The 20,567-nt window shown below is 35.2% G+C and overlaps 1 protein-coding gene across 1 annotated transcript; it reads left to right on the forward strand.

The window, feature by feature from the left end:
• Positions 1 to 1,262: 1,262 nt before the first annotated feature.
• Positions 1,263 to 3,320, forward strand: LOC126722037 (disease resistance RPP13-like protein 4). Its single transcript, XM_050425170.1, has one exon. It carries the CDS (start codon positions 1,263 to 1,265, stop codon positions 3,318 to 3,320), a length of 2,058 nt encoding a protein of 685 aa, XP_050281127.1.
• The last annotated feature ends 17,247 nt before the right edge of the window (positions 3,321 to 20,567 follow it).

A 20,567-nucleotide genomic window follows, 5' to 3' on the forward strand; every position in this document is an offset into this window, starting at 1 on the left:
TATGGGCCCCAAAGCGGACAATATCTACACAATTGGGGCGGGGTCGTTACAAGTTCAACACAAAAATATATTAACTTAAAATAGAGATATATCATATATACAAGATTGAATTAAAAATCCACCAAAAAAAGAAAAAAAAACACACACACACACACACACATATATATATATATATATAAATACACACACATAGAGAGAGAGAGAGAGAGAGAGATCATCTTCCTGTGGGAAAAATAGAAATAATGGCAAGAAGATACTAAATTTGAAACTAATAAGAAAAGAACATTTGAAGAAGAAATGCAAGGACTCGAGGCATAAACCATACTACTTGCTAAGATTAAGTTGGAAATATGTTTACTCAATTTGCATAGTAAAATTGAAACTTATAGAATTTAGTTGTATATTAGACAAATATGACACCCCATAACAAAGATTAGGGAAAATATGAATCACCTAAAAAAAAATATTAATCATACACAAAAAAAGAAAAAAACAATAGAATGGTATATTTGTGGAGACAAAAAGATAAAAAATACTTGTAGAAGTCTTTAAAAAGAAGGCAATACTTGCTGCTTTTTATAAATTACACTTAATTATAATTTTTTTATATATTCACACACATTGCGAAGGTTGAGACTAGTTAGAAGAAAACTTGAAAAACTAATTTAAAAAAAAAAAAAATGAATGGCTTGCCTAGCCCCATTAGATTTATAATGAGAGTAAGCAACCTTCCGGGAGGGAATCTGCTTGAAACCCAAATTTCTGTGCTCTTTCTTCTCGATTCGATGTATTGGCTTTTCCTTTTTCTTTGGTTAAGGCATCTATTGGATGAGTGTGAATTAAGGGAGGTCAATTAAAAAGTACTCCATACTAGATTCCTTTCAAACCAAAGGTCACAGGCGGGTCTGCTTGGCCTTGGTATAGTCCTTGAATTCTTCTTAATTAAGTCTATTATGATGCGTTGATTTCATTCATATTTGGTTAAGGTATCTAGTGACTAGTGGATATGTGTGAAGTTAAAGGGACGAATGAGCATAAAGTAAAATCAACCCTTTATCCTTGGCTGCTCCCTACAAGTAAAGTAATATGCCTTGAGTTGGAAGTTGGAACAGGCATAAGCGTAACAACAATAACTATGAGTTCCCTTTTCCCTCTTGAAAATTTTATTTTGGTATGCTCCAATTCCAAAATAAGATACCTTCTTCAATCTTTTCTTAACAGCTCCTGAACATTTTCGTAGGTTAACGTGTGCATTTCTCATAATGGAAAAGACTGAAGCCAAGATGCCTACAATGTCTGAGATTCTACAAGAGGCCATGACTCGCATAAAAAAGGCAGCAGGAAAAAATGTAGAGTTGGAGACGATTGCAAACGACCTTGAGAAATCAATTAAGGAGTGGGATGATTTTGTACGAGAAAGCGATAAAATCAATACTGCTTTGAAAAAACTCATTGATGATGAGGGCAACATAATCGAAAAAAGTAAGATACATTCCATTGGTAGCAATATCGAAGGATTAAGAAGGTGGGTTATTCTACAAGAGGCCAAGACTCACATCAATAAGGCAAGAGAAAAAGATGAAGATTTGAAGACGGTAAACGAGCTTGATAAAATCAATGCACTATCCAGAGATGAAGATTTGAAGATGGAAAACGAGCTTGATAAAATCAATACAGTATCCAGTCGTGTCTCAAAGTGGGAGAGCGATTTCGATGGTGAAATTGATAAAATCAATACTGCTTTGAAAGAACTACTAATTCTCAAACAAGGCGACGACAGTGAAAGACAAAAAAAGATAAATTCTGTTCTTGGCGATATCAAACAATTAAGAAGGAAGGGTAGTTCAGTGCAATTCACTAAAGTGAAGAGCAGTTCATCATCTCGGCCACCACAGACACAAGATGTGGCTTTGTCAGAAGCGTGGAAACAACTTGGTTTGGAAGAGAACATTTTTTCAAAGACGATAAACGTGGGAAATCTTCAATCAAGTTACCACAATGTTGAGAACCACCAAATAAAGCTCTGCTTACTCTCTCTCTCAATATTCCCGGTGAATTATCCTATAAAGAAGAGGCTTTTAATTTACTGGTGGATTGGTGAGGGCTTCATCAATGGAAACGGGAAAAAGACAGCTGAGGAGGTTGGAGAAGAAGTGTTTGAGAAACTCATAAATCAAGGCCTAATTAGACCGGTAGTAGACCGTCATGATTCATGGCCAATTGTGAATAAATGTAACCTGCACCCTTGGATTCACCGTATGTTGATATCGTTGGCCAAGGACGTTGAACTTTTTGAATTCATTAACAAGAGCTCCAATACCAAGGTGCCCAAACATAGGCGGTCGTGCTTAGTTTCAATCACTCAAAACTATTCTTCAGCTGATCAGTATCCCGCCATGCCTGAGAACTTGTGGACATTATTCAATTTAAGTGAGCAATATCTTCATTTCAAACCAGACTGGCTTACCAAGTTGAAGACGATTGAGGTTCTTCAGTTGGGGCGTTGGCAGGACGTTTTTTTAAATCACATTGAAACGATAAATGAAGAACTTCTGAAAGGTTTGGGGGCTCAGAAAAACTTGAAGTATCTTAGTCTCCGAGGGATTTCAAGAATAGCTGAACTTCCTCCCTCCATTGTAAACCTCACCAGCCTTGAAATTCTTGAACTTAAAGCATGTCACAATTTAGAGACATTGCCCAATGATATTTCATTATTGAGGAAGCTGACGCATTTGGATGTATCGGAGTGTTACTTGCTAGAAAGAATGCCAACGGGGCTTGATACCCTCACCCTCACTTCTCTCCAAGTGTTGAAGGGATTTCTTATAGGAGATTCAAAAACCACTCCCTGCAGACTTGGTGATCTTGGCAAATTGACGAGATTGAGAAGGTTGAGTATCTACATAGGAAGTGCGGCTGAAATCCTGGAGAATACTTCCTCTCTTCGCTGCCTAACAATCACATGGGCGTTACGTTCTAATTCAGAATCAAGAGATAAAGTAAAGATGCAATCCTTTTCATTTCCACCAGATTTGCAAAAACTAGATCTCAGAGCCTTTCCTCTAGAGGCTCCGCCAAAATGGTTAACACCAACTAAACTGAAAAGATTAAAGAAGCTGTATATAAGGGGAGGGGGACTTGGAAAGTTTGATTTTGGGGAACAAGACAAGTGGGCAGTTGAAATCTTACGTCTCGGGCATCTAAAGAAGCTGCGGATAGACTGGAACAAGTTAAATCAAGATTTTCCTTGTCTACGGTATCCCAAAAAAGAAGAAGAAGTTAATCCAAATAAGAGTGATTCAGAGATGGTTGAGAGTTGAGACTAAAACACTTGATAGAAGTTGATCAAGTTCAAACTACTGATCATGTTCAGGATTGCTAACTAAGGTAGAGGTAGAGGAGGATGATGGAATTATTGTGGGAGGAGATGTACTGCCATCAATATGATGCAGAATTTTATTGCCTTTGATGTAAGGTGAAATGGGGGTTTTCCAAGAGAGTTATCTTTGGTGAGTTTAATTTGAAGGTGATTTGATGGAGTAAGACTAGAGAAGGGTCGAGAGGTAGAAGATTCAACAATGGAGGAGGAAGAAGAAGAGTTTGTCAAGGTTGGACGTGAGTCCGTTTGCTCTTATACCATATAGGAACTTGAATATATATAATTATTAATAGAGATTTGAAAATAATTTTGCTTCCCGTAACTTATTTTTAGGAGCTTATTCTTGTATTTATATGTTCAGTAAAGATTACATTTGTTTGAATATGTATATTATATTTCATTTGAATTTGGATGTTATCAATCTCAGTCAGATAATAGTTGACTTGGTTTTGGCCTGTCAGATGATGGTTTACAAAAAGAAAGTAGTTACAGAAATCTAATATGTATATTATATTCTTGTATAACCTAGGAGAAGAGAATTGTGGTCCACTTGAGAAGAGCTTCAGCATTGTAGGCCCTGCTAGTTTACAGAAAGAAAGCAGTTACAGACCTGTAGAACACCATGTTTTGATTTAATTGTGCTTTATATTCTCGAAAAAATCACCAAATACAATAATTAATACACTAGAAAGATGGGTTTCTTCAGCCTTTCATTTGACTATAGGTGGACTGGTAGAGAAGATTTTATTAGAACTCACTTGAAAGAATGCAAACTTTATCAGGACTATTACATATTGCTATCATGAATTTTATTTACATTTCACTAATAACATTGCCATCTGCCAATTAAATGCTATAAGTTATCAACTTTAGGATGCCAATTAGCAGAATAAAATTTTTATTCATTGCATTACTTTTACTGTCCTCATTAATGCACCAAGTTTGGTGTAATTTAGATACCACTTTTTTTTTTTTTTTTTTTTTTTTTGCGTGTATTGTATATTTGACTTGAGGTGATTTTGTCCTGATGACTGAACTAATGTAGTAATGATAGAGACAACAAGAGGCTTACAAAATGCAACCCTAATGGTTCAAATATATTCATTATGTTTACTTTGTTCTTTGCTTTGAGGCTATGTCTAGATTGAAGGTGAATTTTGGGTCAAGAATGAGATGGTTTCAGTGGGGGAGATGGCTGCCACTCTGAACTTTAAGGTTGTAATGTAGCTTCTTTTCATACATACTATTCAAGAGTTTAATCAGTGTACTTAGGCTGCAAGCCTTCTTTTCCTACATATATATAAATTGGCTTGTACGCACAGTGTTTAGCTTCTCCATATGCATGTGATAAATTGAGAACATCCATGATCTCTGTAGTGGGAAAAAAAATATCATTGCGAAGCATTTAGCATCATAATGACGTGTTGTGATTTTGAAGCTACATGCATCTGAAACACTAGATACAGCCTCTTACTCTAGGTACCTACAATAAATCAATAAAGAAGGGCAATGTAAGCTTAAAGTGGTAAGCCATTGTACCTCTAACAACTGTTTTTGGTAAATTATTTATTAAAAAAAAAAATGTAAGATAGCAATGTTTAAAAGTTTTTTTTTTTTTTTTTGGTAAATAGCATTTCTTTTTTAATTTCGAATGTTGGAGATTCGAGTTCCAACATTGAAAGAGATGAGTTATATGTTTAGTGAAACTCGTATCTTCAAAAGACAAGCTCAAAAGAGATGAGTTTCATATGCTCATATGAACTTGCATCTAATATCCCCCCAAATACTTTTAAAATAACACTAATTAAAAAATTAATTTTAGAATAGTATTTTATTAAGTATGGCCTACTGCTAACAATGAGTCTATTTCCAGTTGAATGTTTCGATAACCCAAATTTCAAGCTAATTGTAGACCAAATCATGTAACCGTTATATTAATAAGATTGAAGTTGCAATAATCAAATATCAATCTCTTGGCTCAGAGAGGTTAAGCAATATTCAAACTTAAAATTACATCATAGCCAAATTTGGTAAGATTGCCAAATTGGCTTTTTATTTGGTCGCATTGGAGAATATTCATCATAGCCAAAGATTTGCTGAACAGAGCAGAGTTGGGGGAGCTAGAATTAATGCCTTCCTTCTCTTAATTGTTAGATTCAGTGAAGGTTCATGTTGGAGGAGAGGTTGACATGGTTTGGAATTTAATGGAATATAGAAAGTTTGAAGTCCACCCTTGTTGTAGGTTAGCAGAGCACCTATTGTAGATATGTTTCCACGGAGTCCATAAGTGTCCTTTAATGTTTCTATGTGCAAGACTTCAGCTTTAGGAAAGATTTTAAGTAGTTATTATGGACTGCTGTTGTATGTTCAAGGGCAGTGGAATGAAAATGTTGAGAAGCTATTGTTGCAGTGTTTAGTTATAGCTTGGTTATGCTGCAAATGTTTCCTTGTTTCAGTTTATCATCCTAAGTAGGTTGTTGAGATATTGGATGGTGGGGATGGAAGGTGCAGAAGGCACAACACTAATGGAATTTATAATGGTCATACCACTCTGCCTAAATGGTGTATTTGGTGAAAGTTCTTCAAAATAAATCATTACTTCAGTGTACTAAGAGTTTCTTTCTGTAAAGTTCTTCTCTATATCTCCAGTGTACTAAAGTTGTATCCAATGTAAATAAATCATTACTTCAAAATAAATAAGTAACATAAGGTTGTGACATATCCTGACTCTTGCTCTTTTTTTTGCACTGTTACAGTTGATGAATATGGTTTACAGGTATTGCTCAAAGCTTCTGAAAAGCTCAATGTTTTACCTTGTCAAGCCTCTGTTAAGATTTTAAACAAACGTAGGTCTTATTTGTTGAAACTCCCCATATAATTTGCACCTTAGGTTCTAGTTAACCCCTTAAACCACCCTATCTTAAAACCTCTGTTGCTGTCTAGAAAATTTCTGTGACTTGTTTCTTCACAGTTTCTTAGACTTCATCCTTACAAACCCTGCTATTATGTTCAAAATAGAAGCTCTAAACCCTTTTAAAATTCCAAGCCCTTAAATTATCGTTTATCCAATCTTTAATATTGGCAACTAAATAAAAAATTGTAGGAAATTTCCTTTGTTCCTGTGTAATCTTCTTAACTGAAACATCTGGTTTTGTTTAGTCCAATAGTTTCATCAAAGATACGGTCATACAGCTATTCCACTTAAAAATTAAGTAAATAAAAAAGTTCTACTGTTCACAGAATAAACTAAGCCCAGAATAGCTGCCAATTTATGCTCCATTTTAATCTCTAACCACTTCCCCCCTCCTTGCACTTATACAAACTTTTTTATTGACATTTTTATTCGGCGTTTTGCTACGATTGAAGCTATAATAATCAATCTGAAACAAGCTACTCAGTAACAGCCCTAACTAACCTTTAGTTTACTGTGCAATACTTTTTCTTTCATGTTGGAGCCATGAAGTTAAATGTTATTTGAGTCCCAATGCATGCTTGTAGGCAGAATCACTCAATTAGCCCATGTTCTCCTGTCTGTTTGTTACTGGAGTTTTTTGCCCATATATCTTGTAATTAAAACAGTCATCTTGTCATTATTTTATTCAAACTAAATTTGAATTGTGCAAGTACCTGATTGCCAATTGAATGAGTTCTGGAAAAAAATGAAAATCAAGACTTACAAGTGATTGCTTATTGGATTGCTCTTAACCTAGGCTTCTTGGAGCATGTTTTTTTTTTCCCCAAGTGAATTTGCCTTTCTGTTGAGTATCTGCACTGTTGTTTGATGGATGATGGCCTAGAGTCCTGCCTTGTTATGGAGATAATCATGCTTGTTGATGAAATAAAAAAATGGCTTCCCAAAATTTTGAAAATGTTAGCGAAACTAACCTAGTGGTCAATAGAGGAACCAAGTCTGTTAAGCTGGTATTTCTGATGATCCTATGCTTTTGTACATTAATGGATTGGTTGGCTACAATGCGGAACTAATCATTTTTATCTTTTCTTGATTTCCTAGATTCTTGTAACTTTTGTTCTTGATTGTTTGACCCCTTGTACACTCCCTATGGTGCTCTCCCTTTTTTGATATCAATAAACTTATTACTTATAATATAAAAAAAAATGATCCTATGCTTTTGTAGCATGAATAAGTGGTTTTTTTATATGCATAGAGATGCCTAAGTACTATACTTTTGTCGAAGCTACATATAGTTCTATTTTGTTTTTGATAGATTTGATATGATTTGAAACATTTGATGTCTGCTTCATGGTGTTTGCTCTCTATTATAAGGCCAATGCATCAATTGGTTTCTTCTTTGTGTAACCGAAATTCGATCCCAAGTCCCTTATTCGACAACAATAAACTTTACCAGTTGAAATAATTGAAACTCATTGATGTTATATATTCTTGGTTGTCAACAATGTAGAAGTTTAATTAGCCAATTAAAATAAATACATTTCATGTTTGCATTTAGAGATGCTAGTGCTTGTATAATAGCCCAAATGATCATATCTTTGACATTTAATTAGAATATAAGTGCTATAATAAAGTACCATGTAACTAACTATGCACAACAGGAGGCAACGTATGGGAAGGAGATATGAACATTGCCGATTTTGTAGGCGTTTTCTTTATAGGTTACTTTTAGCATAATGGTAATCGAATTTTTGTAGTGGTTTGATGTGTTTCTCCATCCTTTTGTATTAATAAAATCATGCCTCATATTATCTTTATTTGAGGTCTTTTGCTGATTCTGAAATTAAAACCAACATTGTAACAATAATTTAATAGATAGATTTTGATGTTTATTTAATAGATAGATTTTAGCAAAACATCAAGAAACTTTACCGACAACAATGGATTTGATTAACTTCAAGAATTTAGATTTTAGCTTCCCCTCCCCAAATGGCATCTACATCTTCAATTAAATTCCACCATATTTTCATCCTCGTGTACCTCTAACAGCTATTTTTGTTAAAATTATTCTTTAAAAAAAATATTTGATAAGAGAGCAATGTTTGAAAGTTATTTTGGAAAAAAGTATTATTATTATTTTTTAAAATCTCATCTGTTAGAGATTCGAGTTCTAGCATTTAAGTTTTAATGAAACTTTCTCTTCAAAAGACGAGCTCGAACGAGATGAGTTTCATATGTTCAAAAGAACTCATCTCCAGTATCCCTAAATACTTTTGAAATACACACTAAATAACAAATTAATTTTAAAATAGTGTTATTTAGTAAAATCAACCTATTGCCAACAATGAGGGTACGTTTGGTACGCTGAATGAAAATTATGATAGGAATTGTAATCTTTATTACTAGGAATAAAATGTGTTGTAATGCAATAATTAAATCTATTCATTAGTTTGGTTGTGAGTTATAACATTAGAATAAAACTTATCATTTATTTTAGGAAATTTCTTACCCATACAATTATATTTCCTTAAAAATTGTTATTTTTAAATTTAAGAGGGATATGTGTTATTTTTTATGATTTTTTATTTTTATAATTGTTAGATGTATATAGAAAGTTTATTTATTTGGAAATATATTAAGTTTTGAAATTATTGCACTTACTAAGGAATAGCTAATATAACATTTTAAAGAGGAATAGTTATTCCTTATCTATATATATATAACCGAAACTTTTGAAACTCCCACAATTTTCTATGCCAGCATTTAATTAAATTTTTTCTATTTTTTAAATTTGATTTTTTTTAAAAAAAAATCTAATTTCTACCCACCAAATACACGTTAGAAAACCCAATGCCTCTTTAAAACCAAAAAACTAAAAATTCTCTCCTCTTTCTCACATGCTAATGTAAGGTTGAATTTATTCAACCATCTAATTGGCTTTATTCCGTGCCAAATTTGCTTGTAATTCAGCATTTAGTAACCCTGTATTTAGGTGGGATTGTTGTAAGGGTAGTGAGTGAGATAGAGTGAAGATTGCTCAAGAGTGTGCAAGAAAACAGAATGTCGCGGCTGAGACTCGCGGGTGGACTCGCGGCTTCAACCCGCCAGAAGATGTACACGTGCCAAGCATGCTGGAAGATGAACAGTCATGCTAGCTGGAGCACTACAGGACAAAACAGGACAACTGGCCATACGGTTAACTCGCGACTGAATCTCGCGACTTGGTCAAGCCGCGAGCCGCCCTTGTTTTGGAAAAACCTGACGTTTCGCATTCCTCTTCACTCCAGTATAAATACCCCTTTAACCCACGATTGAAAGAGAGCTTCCAGAGAGAATTTTGAGAGAGAAACCCTAAAAAAAAACCAGATTGTTTCACCCACAATCTATACCTTAGAGTCTCTTCAAATTCCCTCACTCTCTTCCTCTCCATTGTCAAATCCTTGAGAGGCATTATACCAAACCTGGTTCTCACCATTATCATCTCTGTGAGACAGTCGTTTGGAGTTCTGGGAAGCAGTTAGGAAGGAGCCAATCTTCATTGGTTGATACTACGGTGTAGTAGCGGAATCCGGAAAGCTAGAAAAGAAAAAGGTTCGGCACAACCTCGTTGGAGCAAGAAGCTTGGAGGGCTTAGGTGCACTGGGTAGATTAGGCTTGGAGGGTCTATTGCTGTCCTTGTATCCCAACTGTATTTTCTAGTGGATTGATTACCGCTTGGAGGGCGGCGGAGAGGTTTTTCGCCGAGGTCTACGGTTTCCTCTTCGATAACACATCGCGTGTTGTCTTTGTGTTTGCATCTTCCTTCCTCTCTATCTTTGCCTTTATATTATCTGCTGTGATTTTATCATGTTATGGCTTAGATAGTATTTAACCTATTTCACATTATAGCATATGTTAAGTTTCCGCACACTTGTTATTTAACATATTGCTTGTGTTGATTAAGTTATTTTTTGGGGGTCTAAACGTTCAAAAGTGTTTTGTACACGTTTTTGAACTTTCAATTGGTATCAGAGCGGGTACACTTGTTGTGGTTTAAATACCTAAGTGTGATCCTTGACCCCTTGTGTTTATTTGCCATGGATTGTGCTTTGTATGACTCTTTGCATGATTTGGTTGGTGATGAATGTAACATGCCACGTGTTTGTGAAAATGCCTCTATGAGTGTTAATCCTCATAAGTGTGATGACATGTTATTTGAATCTATGGGTGTTGTTGACAAACTCTTCAAGAAAAATGCTAAGAAGTTTCAAAAGAATTTGAGTAAGTTATTTTGTGAAAAGGATGATTTGATTGCTAAACTCAATGAATCCAACAAATTGGTTGAGAAATATAAAAAACTTGCTGAAATTTCTCTTGAAAAGCTGAAAGAGTTTGAATGTTTGAATATGGACTTGGATGCTAAACTTGTTTTGTCTAACAAACTTGTTGATGATCTTAAATGTGAAAATGAATCTCTTAAGATGCATGCCAAGTGTTTGATTGCTGAACCCATTGATAAAATGGATGATAATATCTGTTGCAATCATGTTGTGGTACCCGATTTTGTGCCTAGTGTGTGTTCTACCTTAAAGGACAAATCGGTGTACATTCCTCCACATAAAAGAAATCAAAAGGTGGAGAGAAAGGCTGTTAAGTCAAAACCTTCGTTTAGGTCTCAACCTAAGGCTTTGGATGGATCTAAGTTTGTTCCAACTTGCCACCATTGTGGTGTGATTGGTCATATAAGAGCTCAATGTCATAAGTTGAAGAGGGAACAAAACCATGTTGCTAGATCCATTCCCAAAAAGCCTAGTGGACCTAAACACATTGTTTGTCACCATTGTGGTGACTTTGGTCATCTAAGACCTCATTGCTCTAAGTTTCAAGCTCTTAAGAGAATCAAAAGAAAAGAGAAACTTGAGCTTTTTGGAAGTTGTGCTAAAAAGAGTAAACTGGATTTGAGTGAAAATAGCATGCTGTTAAAGAAAATGTTTAATGCTCTTAACTCCTTGACTATGTGCATCTTCGGTTCTCATTCTTCCAACCCTCGTCTCGCTTCTCTTGAGACACTCATTCCAAACAATCATTCCGTTTGGATGAGGAAGGGTTCCTATGGTTGAGCTTTTGCTCTTTTGGTCCTTGATCTAATTCTTTCGATCTTTGTAGGACCCTTCATGCATTAAATGTCATATCTTCATACATTTTGTGCATCTTGCATTTATTTGTATGCATTGTTTCGTTTTTGATCTTACTTTTATGTTTCTATTTTGTGTGAGTAAAAATCCAAAACCACATAAAAAGTGAAAAATTCAAAAAGTTTGATCGTATTTGTTTGAGCACATATCACATGTGAGTTTGGCCTTGTACCTTTGTACAAATGGCTTTGTGCATTTTCGAGCTTAGCTTGTTATTTTTGCACCTATATCTTTGTGGGAAAAATCTTGACATCTTCGTGTGATTGTTGTAAATCGATCTTCAAGCTTGTCATGAATGATTAGTCAATAGTCATGTTGGTTTTGATACTTGCGTTGACTTGTGCTTATATCTCTTCCCACTCTTTTGTTTTCATTGCTTAAAGAGCTCAATAAATGTAAATCTCAAAATGAAAAGAGATAATGAGCTGCAAAAGCCGTCGCAAATACTAGTATTCGACTAGGAAAAAGGGAAAGCGACTTAAATGAAATTGTATGATGCCCAAAAAGCCAAAGGCTTGTTCGTCAAATTGAAATATCACAAATTTCAGGCATCGATTTCAAAACGAGATGTTTTGATTCAAAATGATCAAATGTTATGAATTGTAAAGAAGCTAAATGAAAAGCTTCAATCTTATGTAATCATTTTCTTGTGGGAGGTCATATATGTTCACTTCTATAATTGAGATAGACCACTTGACTTAGTACTAGTTGTGTATGACTTGATTGAATTGATCATTGAAGCTTCACTCTAGACTAAGGACTATTCCACATTTGATACACACACACAACACACATGCCTAATGTTTAATGAATGTCTTATTCATTTGTTAGATTGTACTTGTCTAAATGTGATGTGTGTGTGCTCAATCTTATATGAATTAATCCAAAAATATTTTTGATCATTTTATATGTTTTTGGAAGTGATTTTTATCACTTTTTGTGTTTATGTTTAGTGCTTACTTTGTTTTTCAATGTTTAAACATGTTCTGGTTTGAAAAACAAGTGTCAGATTTTTTGGCCACTCATTTTGGCTACTTGCGTGAGCTGCCAGCAAGCTGCCAGTTTTGGCTGGTCGGTTTGGCGGCTTGCAAGCCGCGAGTTCAGACAGAGAGGTTTCTCGGCTCACTCGCGACTTGGCTCGCGACTCGCCAGTCGCGAGTCGCCCAGAATCAGCTTTTTAAAGAGCTTTTTCGTGGGAAACTTGTTTTAAACCTCTCCCATCCTCTCTAAAACCCCTCTTTCAATATTTTTACATCAAAACCCAACCAATTTGAATGGTTTTTCAATCCATTAACATCTCTAAGGTAATTATAAACTCTTTTCATTGATTTTGATCCTTAGATTATGTTTTGGAGAGTTTTATACTCTTGGTTGGGATTTTCATCATAGGGGTTGGGAAAACTTATTTTTTGTCAATTTTCTTCATGGGATTGGTTTCTTTTGTTGATATGCATTGGATGTTGGCCCCTTGTGGCAGTAAGAACATGTATTAAGGGTGGTTTTCATGATGTTCATGCATTGTTTCACATTTTTGTTTATAGTGTGCATGCTAGGTGTTTGATAAAATGCCTCTTAGATATTTTCTCGCTTGTTTGGACTCCGATGAGTACCAAAATTTGGGGTTTCTCATGTTTCCTCATTAGGAACATGTTTGGTTCATTGGTTGTGTATTTTAACACACTTTGCCCCACATGTGCATTTTTCATGCATTGATCATGCATTGCACTTAGCCACCTCTTGCACACACCTTTGCTACCCTTGTCATGCATTGGTCTTGACCTTGCTGTTTCATCCTAGCTTGTCATGTCTACCTTATGTTTTGTAGCATGTTACTTTGTCTTAGGTTTGAGCTTCATTTTCTCATTCATCTCACATCCTTCATGCATCATTATCATTGTTCATTACTTCATCTCTTGCCCTCGTTTCTTCTTGACCCTTTGTCTATTCCTGACAAAAAGGGGGAGAGTATACTCTAGAGAATGTTTCGGAGTATTTTGTCATTTCTATATGACTCTTGTGCACATCCTTAGGGGGAGAAATTCTATTTTTCATGCACATTTGTAGGGGGAGAGATATTCCATAGGGGAGATGCATATACCAAGGGGGAGAAGACATTGTGTTAACTAGAAAACCTTGTTCTATTTGTTTTCTTGTTGGCTTTATGGTGCTTTGAGTTATGCTTTGTTGTTCTCATTGCATCATGTTTGTGCTTTGGACATGCATATTTCCCTATGCTATTATGCTTCATTGAATGCATGTTCAGATGATCATTTGCTTTGCTATGTGATCATTATAGCCATTTCTATACTTGTTATATTATACTTGTTCTTTATTACTTGCTTTACCTTGAGGGTCTAATGTGTTTTGTGCAAGTGTTTCAGGGTACAAGTATATATATGTTCCAAGTGCATCACAACTTCTCATCACTTTGAAGGGGAGAAATTTTAAGCACTTTTAGTTTATATTGTTTAAGTTTTTATTCAATATAATGTGTTTGTACCCATGTGCTTTTGTAAGCTTTTAGGGTTAATGTTTTATGCATAGTTTGTAGGCTTTATGGTATGTACCTTGCTTAAGTGCAGCCTTTATGCTATGTTGAAATCAGTACTTTAATCTAAATGTTTTGCATTTTGGTTTAAGTACTGTCACTCTTGTGCCCTTGTAGGATTGTTCCTAGATGCATATGCGTTGTGTGCTATGCATTGGTTGAGTGTTGAGCAGACAAGTGTCTTGCCTTGTGCTTGTTAACTTGTATGTCCTTGTGTTCATTCCAAGTGAGAATGAGCACTGTGATCACTACCTTGTGGTGTTCACTTGGTTGATCAAGCCATGGTTTGTTTATTAACTCCATCTTTGCTTGATCACATTTAGCCTGTTTTATATGCATTTATAATTTTCTGCTTACAATGATCATGGTGTATTGTTGTGTTTCAGGAGTTTTATGTTCATATGATTCAAGTGCTTCACAGCTTCTAGAGTTAGGTGTGAGTGAGTTTTGTTCAACTGTTCCCAACTCACATGTTAAGTCTAGAGTCTGTTTTAGGGTTTTGTCACGGAATAGCCAAAGGGGGAGATTGTAAGGTTGAATTTATTCAACCATCTAATTGGCTTTATTCCGTGCCAAATTTGCTTGTAATTCAGCATTTAGTAACCCTGTATTTAGGTGGGATTGTTGTAAGGGTAGTGAGTGAGATAGAGTGAAGATTGCTCAAGAGTGTGCAAGAAAACAGAGTGTCGCGGCTGGGACTCGCGGGTGGACTCGCGGCTTTAACCCGCCAGAAGATGCACACGTGCCAAGCATGCTGGAAGATGAACAGTCATGCTAGCTGGAGCACTACAGGACAAAACAGGACAACTGGCCATACGGTTAACTCGCAACTGGATCTCGCGACTTGGTCAAGCCGCGAGATCAAGCCGCGAGTCACCCCTGTTTTGGAAAAACCTGACGTTTCGCATTCCTCTTCACTCCAGTATAAATACCCCTTTAACCCACGATTGAAAGAGAGCTTCCAGAGAGAATTTTGAGAGAGAAACCCTAAAGAAAAACCAGATTGTTTCACCCACAATCTATACCTTAGAGTCTCTTCAAATTCCCTCACTCTCTTCCTCTCCATTGTCAAATCCTTGAGAGGCATTATACCAAACCTGGTTCTCACCATTATCATCTCTGTGAGACAGTCGTTTGGAGTTCTGGGAAGCAGTTAGGAAGGAGCCAATCTTCATTGGTTGATGCTACGGTGTAGTAGCGGAATCCGGAAAGCTAGAAAAGAAAAAGGTTCGGCGCAACCTCGTTGGAGCAAGAAGCTTGGAGGGCTTAGGTGCACTGGGTAGATTAGGCTTGGAGGGTCTATTGCTGTCCTTGTATCCCAACTGTATTTTCTAGTGGATTGATTACCGCTTGGAGGGCGGCGGAGAGGTTTTTCGCCGAGGTCTTCGGTTTCCTCTTCGATAACACATCGCGTGTTGTCTTTGTGTTTGCATCTTCCTTCCTCTCTATCTTTGCCTTTATATTATCTGCTGTGATTTTATCATGTTATGGCTTAGATAGTATTTAACCTATTTCACATTATAGCATATGTTAAGTTTCCGCACACTTGTTGTTTAACATATTGCTTGTGTTGATTAAGTTATTTTTTGGGGGTCTAAACGTTCAAAAGTGTTTTGTACACGTTTTTGAACTTTCAGTTAACATCTCCTTCCCCTAAACCTAAAACTCATCCTTTCCTTCCTCCAAAATCAAAACCCAAAACTCAGATTCTCCCACCGTCGCCGCCGCCACCATAGATTGCCGCCACCATGGATTGCCGCCCTCCAAGTCTCTCGCAACTTTCAATGTCAAATGAGTAAAAATTTGAAGTTAGAGTTCCAAATTTCATCAAAGTAAAGATTCTAATTTGTTTATAAATTGTCTAAAATCAGGTTTGCTATCAAATTCGAGGTTGGCTTCGTTGAACCTAGGGAATCCATTTGTTTGCTGAGAAAAAAGAAAAGGTGAAAGTGAATAGCAAGTAAGGAACTTAATTTTTGTTTTTTAATTTACTTTTTCACGGTTCTTGAAAGCTACTACGAAGATAGAAGAAATCTCTTCTGAGTTGCACTTTTCACATTTGCTTATTCTCTGTTTTTCTTTCCCCTATTTGCTTATATTTGATTATCATCTGTTTGCTCGCTGAGAAAATGGAAAACAATATTTTAGTCTCTGTGATTTTGCTTTTAATCACTCAATTGCGTTAAGTTTCTTTTAATTTAATTTTTTAATTTATATTCAGGAAGACATGGTAGAGACTAAAACCTTTGAAAATTGATGGTGATGATCATAGTGAGAATTATACCATCAAAAAACGTAGAAGTATTATAGGATTTTCTATATATGTATGTGCGCGTGTGAAAGCAGGGATGAAATTTATGGAGTTGTGAAAGTGAGATTATAAAGTTTATTCTTCATGATAGTTACTTTGAATTCTGGATGTGAATTGTAGAAGATTATAAAATATTTAGTTTGGAATCGTTTGAACTGTATATTACTTTTTCTTACTATCTTTTTTGGTTTATTATACTGCTTGATTGAATACAGAGGGAATTGGTGGAAATATAACAGAAAAAAGAATATAAATTAAAAACTGAAAATTGAAAACTATATTAGTTTATTCATTATTTTTACATTGATAATCAGCCTGGAGCACACTCAATATAACTTTGGACATTGAGTTGCAAATTTTTAGATATATAAAAATACCTGTGCCTTGCGTTATACACTAATTCTTGCGTGGCTAACAAATCAGATAAATAGGTTTCATTGTTAATTCTACATGGGCTTCGTCTCTTGGCATTTTAAAGAATGGTGAGTGATGTTTTTATTTTAATTTTAGGTTTTCCCCCTTACCTATTCTCTTTATTTGGAGTAAATTTGTGGTTTTTAAAAAAAAAAAAAAAAAAAAAAAACCAAAAGAGCCTTACATTATTATTGTTCATTGAGAGCCTTAATAAGGGGCAGAGAGAGTCAGAGAGGGAGAGAAAAATCTAAGGGACTTTATAATCAGACCAAAACTTCTCTGAAAACATTACCAGCAAGTTTTTAATTTTGTTCTATTGCTTTTGTCTGTTAAGTATGATTTAGGGTTACGTTTGGGAGTGTTTCTTTTGAATGATTAGCATAGATTGATGGGTTTGGAACCGGTAGTAGAGTTTGCTAATTTCAATTATTGGCCACATTGCTCTCTCTTTAATAATCAAATTATTGCTCTCTCTTTCATATCAATTGAGGGGGTTGCTAATTGCAGTAGCATGGCTTTGTCCTCAATTTCTTGGTTATGATTGTCCATCTTTTTTTGTTAATAGGCAGGAAGTGGTGTCATTGCCGAATGGTGTATTTGCCCATGTCTTATTTATATGGGAAAGATTTGTCGGTCCTATCGTGTCCATAATCCAATCTTTGAGAAAGGAGCTTTATATGGTTCCCTATCATGAGCTTTTTCTCCTTTAAGCTTTCTACATTTAACTTTTACCCTTCCATACTATAATATTTTTTATTCTTTTTTCAAACTCTTGCTGTTGCATGGAAAAATAATTCAAATAATAGGTTTCAAAGATACTTCAAAATAGGAAGCACAGATACTTCAAAATAGTTGCTGTATTGGATTAATTGATATTTTATAAGTAATAATGATTGCCTGAAGATTTAGAATTGTAATAAGATTTTAATCAATACTATAGAGTTTGGTTAGGCTCCCAAGGGTCAACTTCAAACCCAATGGATGTTTTTTATAGAGGTGTTGAAACAAAGATTTTGACAGGTACAATCTCTTCCACTCCAATATGAATTGCCCATAATATTTTGTATCTATAAATATTCTTCTCTTGGCTTCAACTCAAACTTTTCTCATAAACAATAATTTACTTTTGTTAGTGGGAAAGAAAGAAAAAACAACCCAACAATCCAATCTGTTTTGTGTTAGATAGCACCTTTAAGATAAAATACCTGACTGTTTTATTCTTATTACATAATCTAAATCTAAATTCCCAAATTTTTAAATTTTTACAAAAATTTATGTTCTTTTTCACTTATTTTTATTGTGTCCATGCTTTAATTTAAAAGATATTGCAAAGGTGGAGATGGAGTATAAGTATGAGGACTTAGCTAAAACCCCTCAAAGCTTTGGAAACAGTTATTATATCTTTCTTCTCTTTTTGTTTGTTTGTCTAATTCTTTGACTGAATTGAAAATAAACAGTTAAGTTCTTTTGCAATCTAACATTTTAATCTATCTAGATTTTTATCATTTTGGGTGTGTTACTGATAATTGATACATGAGTTGATTTGTTTGGTCTGTTATCTGCTCATCCAGTAACACCCTTGATTATTTGGGTTATTGGTTTTGATTAAGGTTGATAGGAGGGCAAAATCGAAGACATCTACAATCCCACTTACAAAAGAAAGCAAATACGCCCTCAGGAAAAATCTTCTACTGAAGTTATACCTCTCATCATGTACCGTAGATTTACTAAGTTGACAGAAATCCCTAGAAAATAGATATCAAGGAAAATTGAATATTTACCTTATATTTTTTGTGCATATGGGTTGGATAAGAGTCTGGCTTTTGTCATTGTGTCAGTCTGTGGGACAGACAATGTGACACCTAATTGAAAAGGTTACTAAAACAAACATTTCCCTGCATTTATTAACCATAACCCATATACTTCAATAATTATATGTATTATTGAATTTTGGTTTGTGTATGTGATTCGAATTTGAGAAAAAATTTAGTTAAATTAAAGTAACCATTTTAGTATTACATTATTATTGAGAACATAAAAAATGGTTAGAGAGGAAGAACATTTATAGATATACTACAAGTTGAAAATTTATATGCTTGCAAATAACATTTACAAATAGGCAGACATAGTAATGTTTTGCAATGTTGAGGCTGAATTGCATGAAATAGAGATTAAGTCTATTGATGGAACTAGAGAAGTAGAGGGAAGCAGAAGAATGCACATTATAATGTTTAGCACTTTCTAATGTTCACAGCCACTGTTATATAAGCATATAAATCTTTTTGAAGCCAAAATTTAATGGTGGTTCTTGCTTAGCAATTCTTTTGTTAATGTAAGTAGTGAAGATCAAAACCTTATAGAAACGAAGTAATTTGAGACACATATAGTTAAATGATATAATAGTTCTCAACTCTATATTTCTTTGAGCATTTAGATTAATGAAAATTTCGTATCTTGGTTGTGTATTGAGGTAGCACCATGAAAGGTTAATTAGCAAATACAAGATTCTCTTTCTATGAAACATGTTTCTCCAACTTAGTTAGCCTAATTTGTTTATTGATTAATTTAAACCCTTTTCTTTCTTCCTTTTTTTTTTTGTGTCGTTTATTTATTATAGATTGTATGCAAAGATGATCCATTATCCATTGATTCAGTATCAGTTACCTAAGATTGTCAGATTTACAAGAACTATGATTGCATATTAAAAGTTTGTTGCTTAGAACTATTTGATCATTTTTGGCAAAAGCACTTTAGCCATCAGATGCTTTGTGATTCAAAATGATTTCTACACAAGTTGGGAAAGTTGACATTCATCATGCATCCTGCAATGGAACAATTTATCTCTTTCCTCTATCATAGATTGTTTTATTAAAAAGATGAAAACAACCTGTTTGTTATGCAAACAAATGTGCAAGATAACATAGATTATATTGGTAGTTGTGGGGCCCAATAATTTATGGGCCAGGCCCACTTGCTCATGGGGAGTCCGAAGGCCCAAGCCAAAAAAGGTTATGGCCCAAGCTCAAAAATATAAGGCAAAAAATGGCCCAGAGATGCAGCCGAGGACAGTTTAGTCCTCGGCAGACCCAAAGCTCCCTTGAGAAGAGGGGTAAAAAAGAGGTATAGGAACAAATCTGTAAGGAGACCTAAAATATCTTGGGAAAGTTACCCTTACTACCCTTCCCAGATAAAACTCTGCACCTAACAGAGCCGTATTCTTCAGCTTTATCAACCATCCCCAACAATTCTGGGATTAGACTGACGGGACAAATATCAGTCTTGTAAAGGTTGACCCTACACGTGGACGAAGGACAGCGAACGCAGGCTAGTATAAAAGAAAAAGGAGAGCCTCCCATCTAGAGGGGAGCAGAAAAAAGACTCCATGGGTGAAAACACCTTAACAACTCATGCACATCACAGAAAAAACCCACCGTTGGGTAACCGGGATAAGACCTTAATGATCCTCGGACCAAGTCCGAGGAGACCAACCCCGCAGGATACGACGCTATAGGGTTTAAATGCTCAAACCCAACTCCTTTTTCTACACGAATTCCTCTAAAATCAAGACCGGACCATCGCCCCGTGATCAAAGGCGAGCCTTTCAAGCCCACTCTCTACAAATCATATTGTGAGGGATCTTTCACGTGCGAGCCCAACGTCATTATTGGGCCTTTAAATAATCGTGTCCCTACAGTAGTGAATGGTAGAATTAATTGCAGTTGAGCATTGTGTGAAGTTATCACCATAGCATTTTTTTATAGCCAAGTTATAATAGAAAAATAAATTTTTATATTTTTTATTTAACTATCCCGTGCATCGCACGGGTTAGC

This window comes from Quercus robur, chromosome 4, assembly GCF_932294415.1.
Source record: "Quercus robur chromosome 4, dhQueRobu3.1, whole genome shotgun sequence".
NCBI classification, from domain to species: Eukaryota; Viridiplantae; Streptophyta; class Magnoliopsida; order Fagales; family Fagaceae; genus Quercus; species Quercus robur.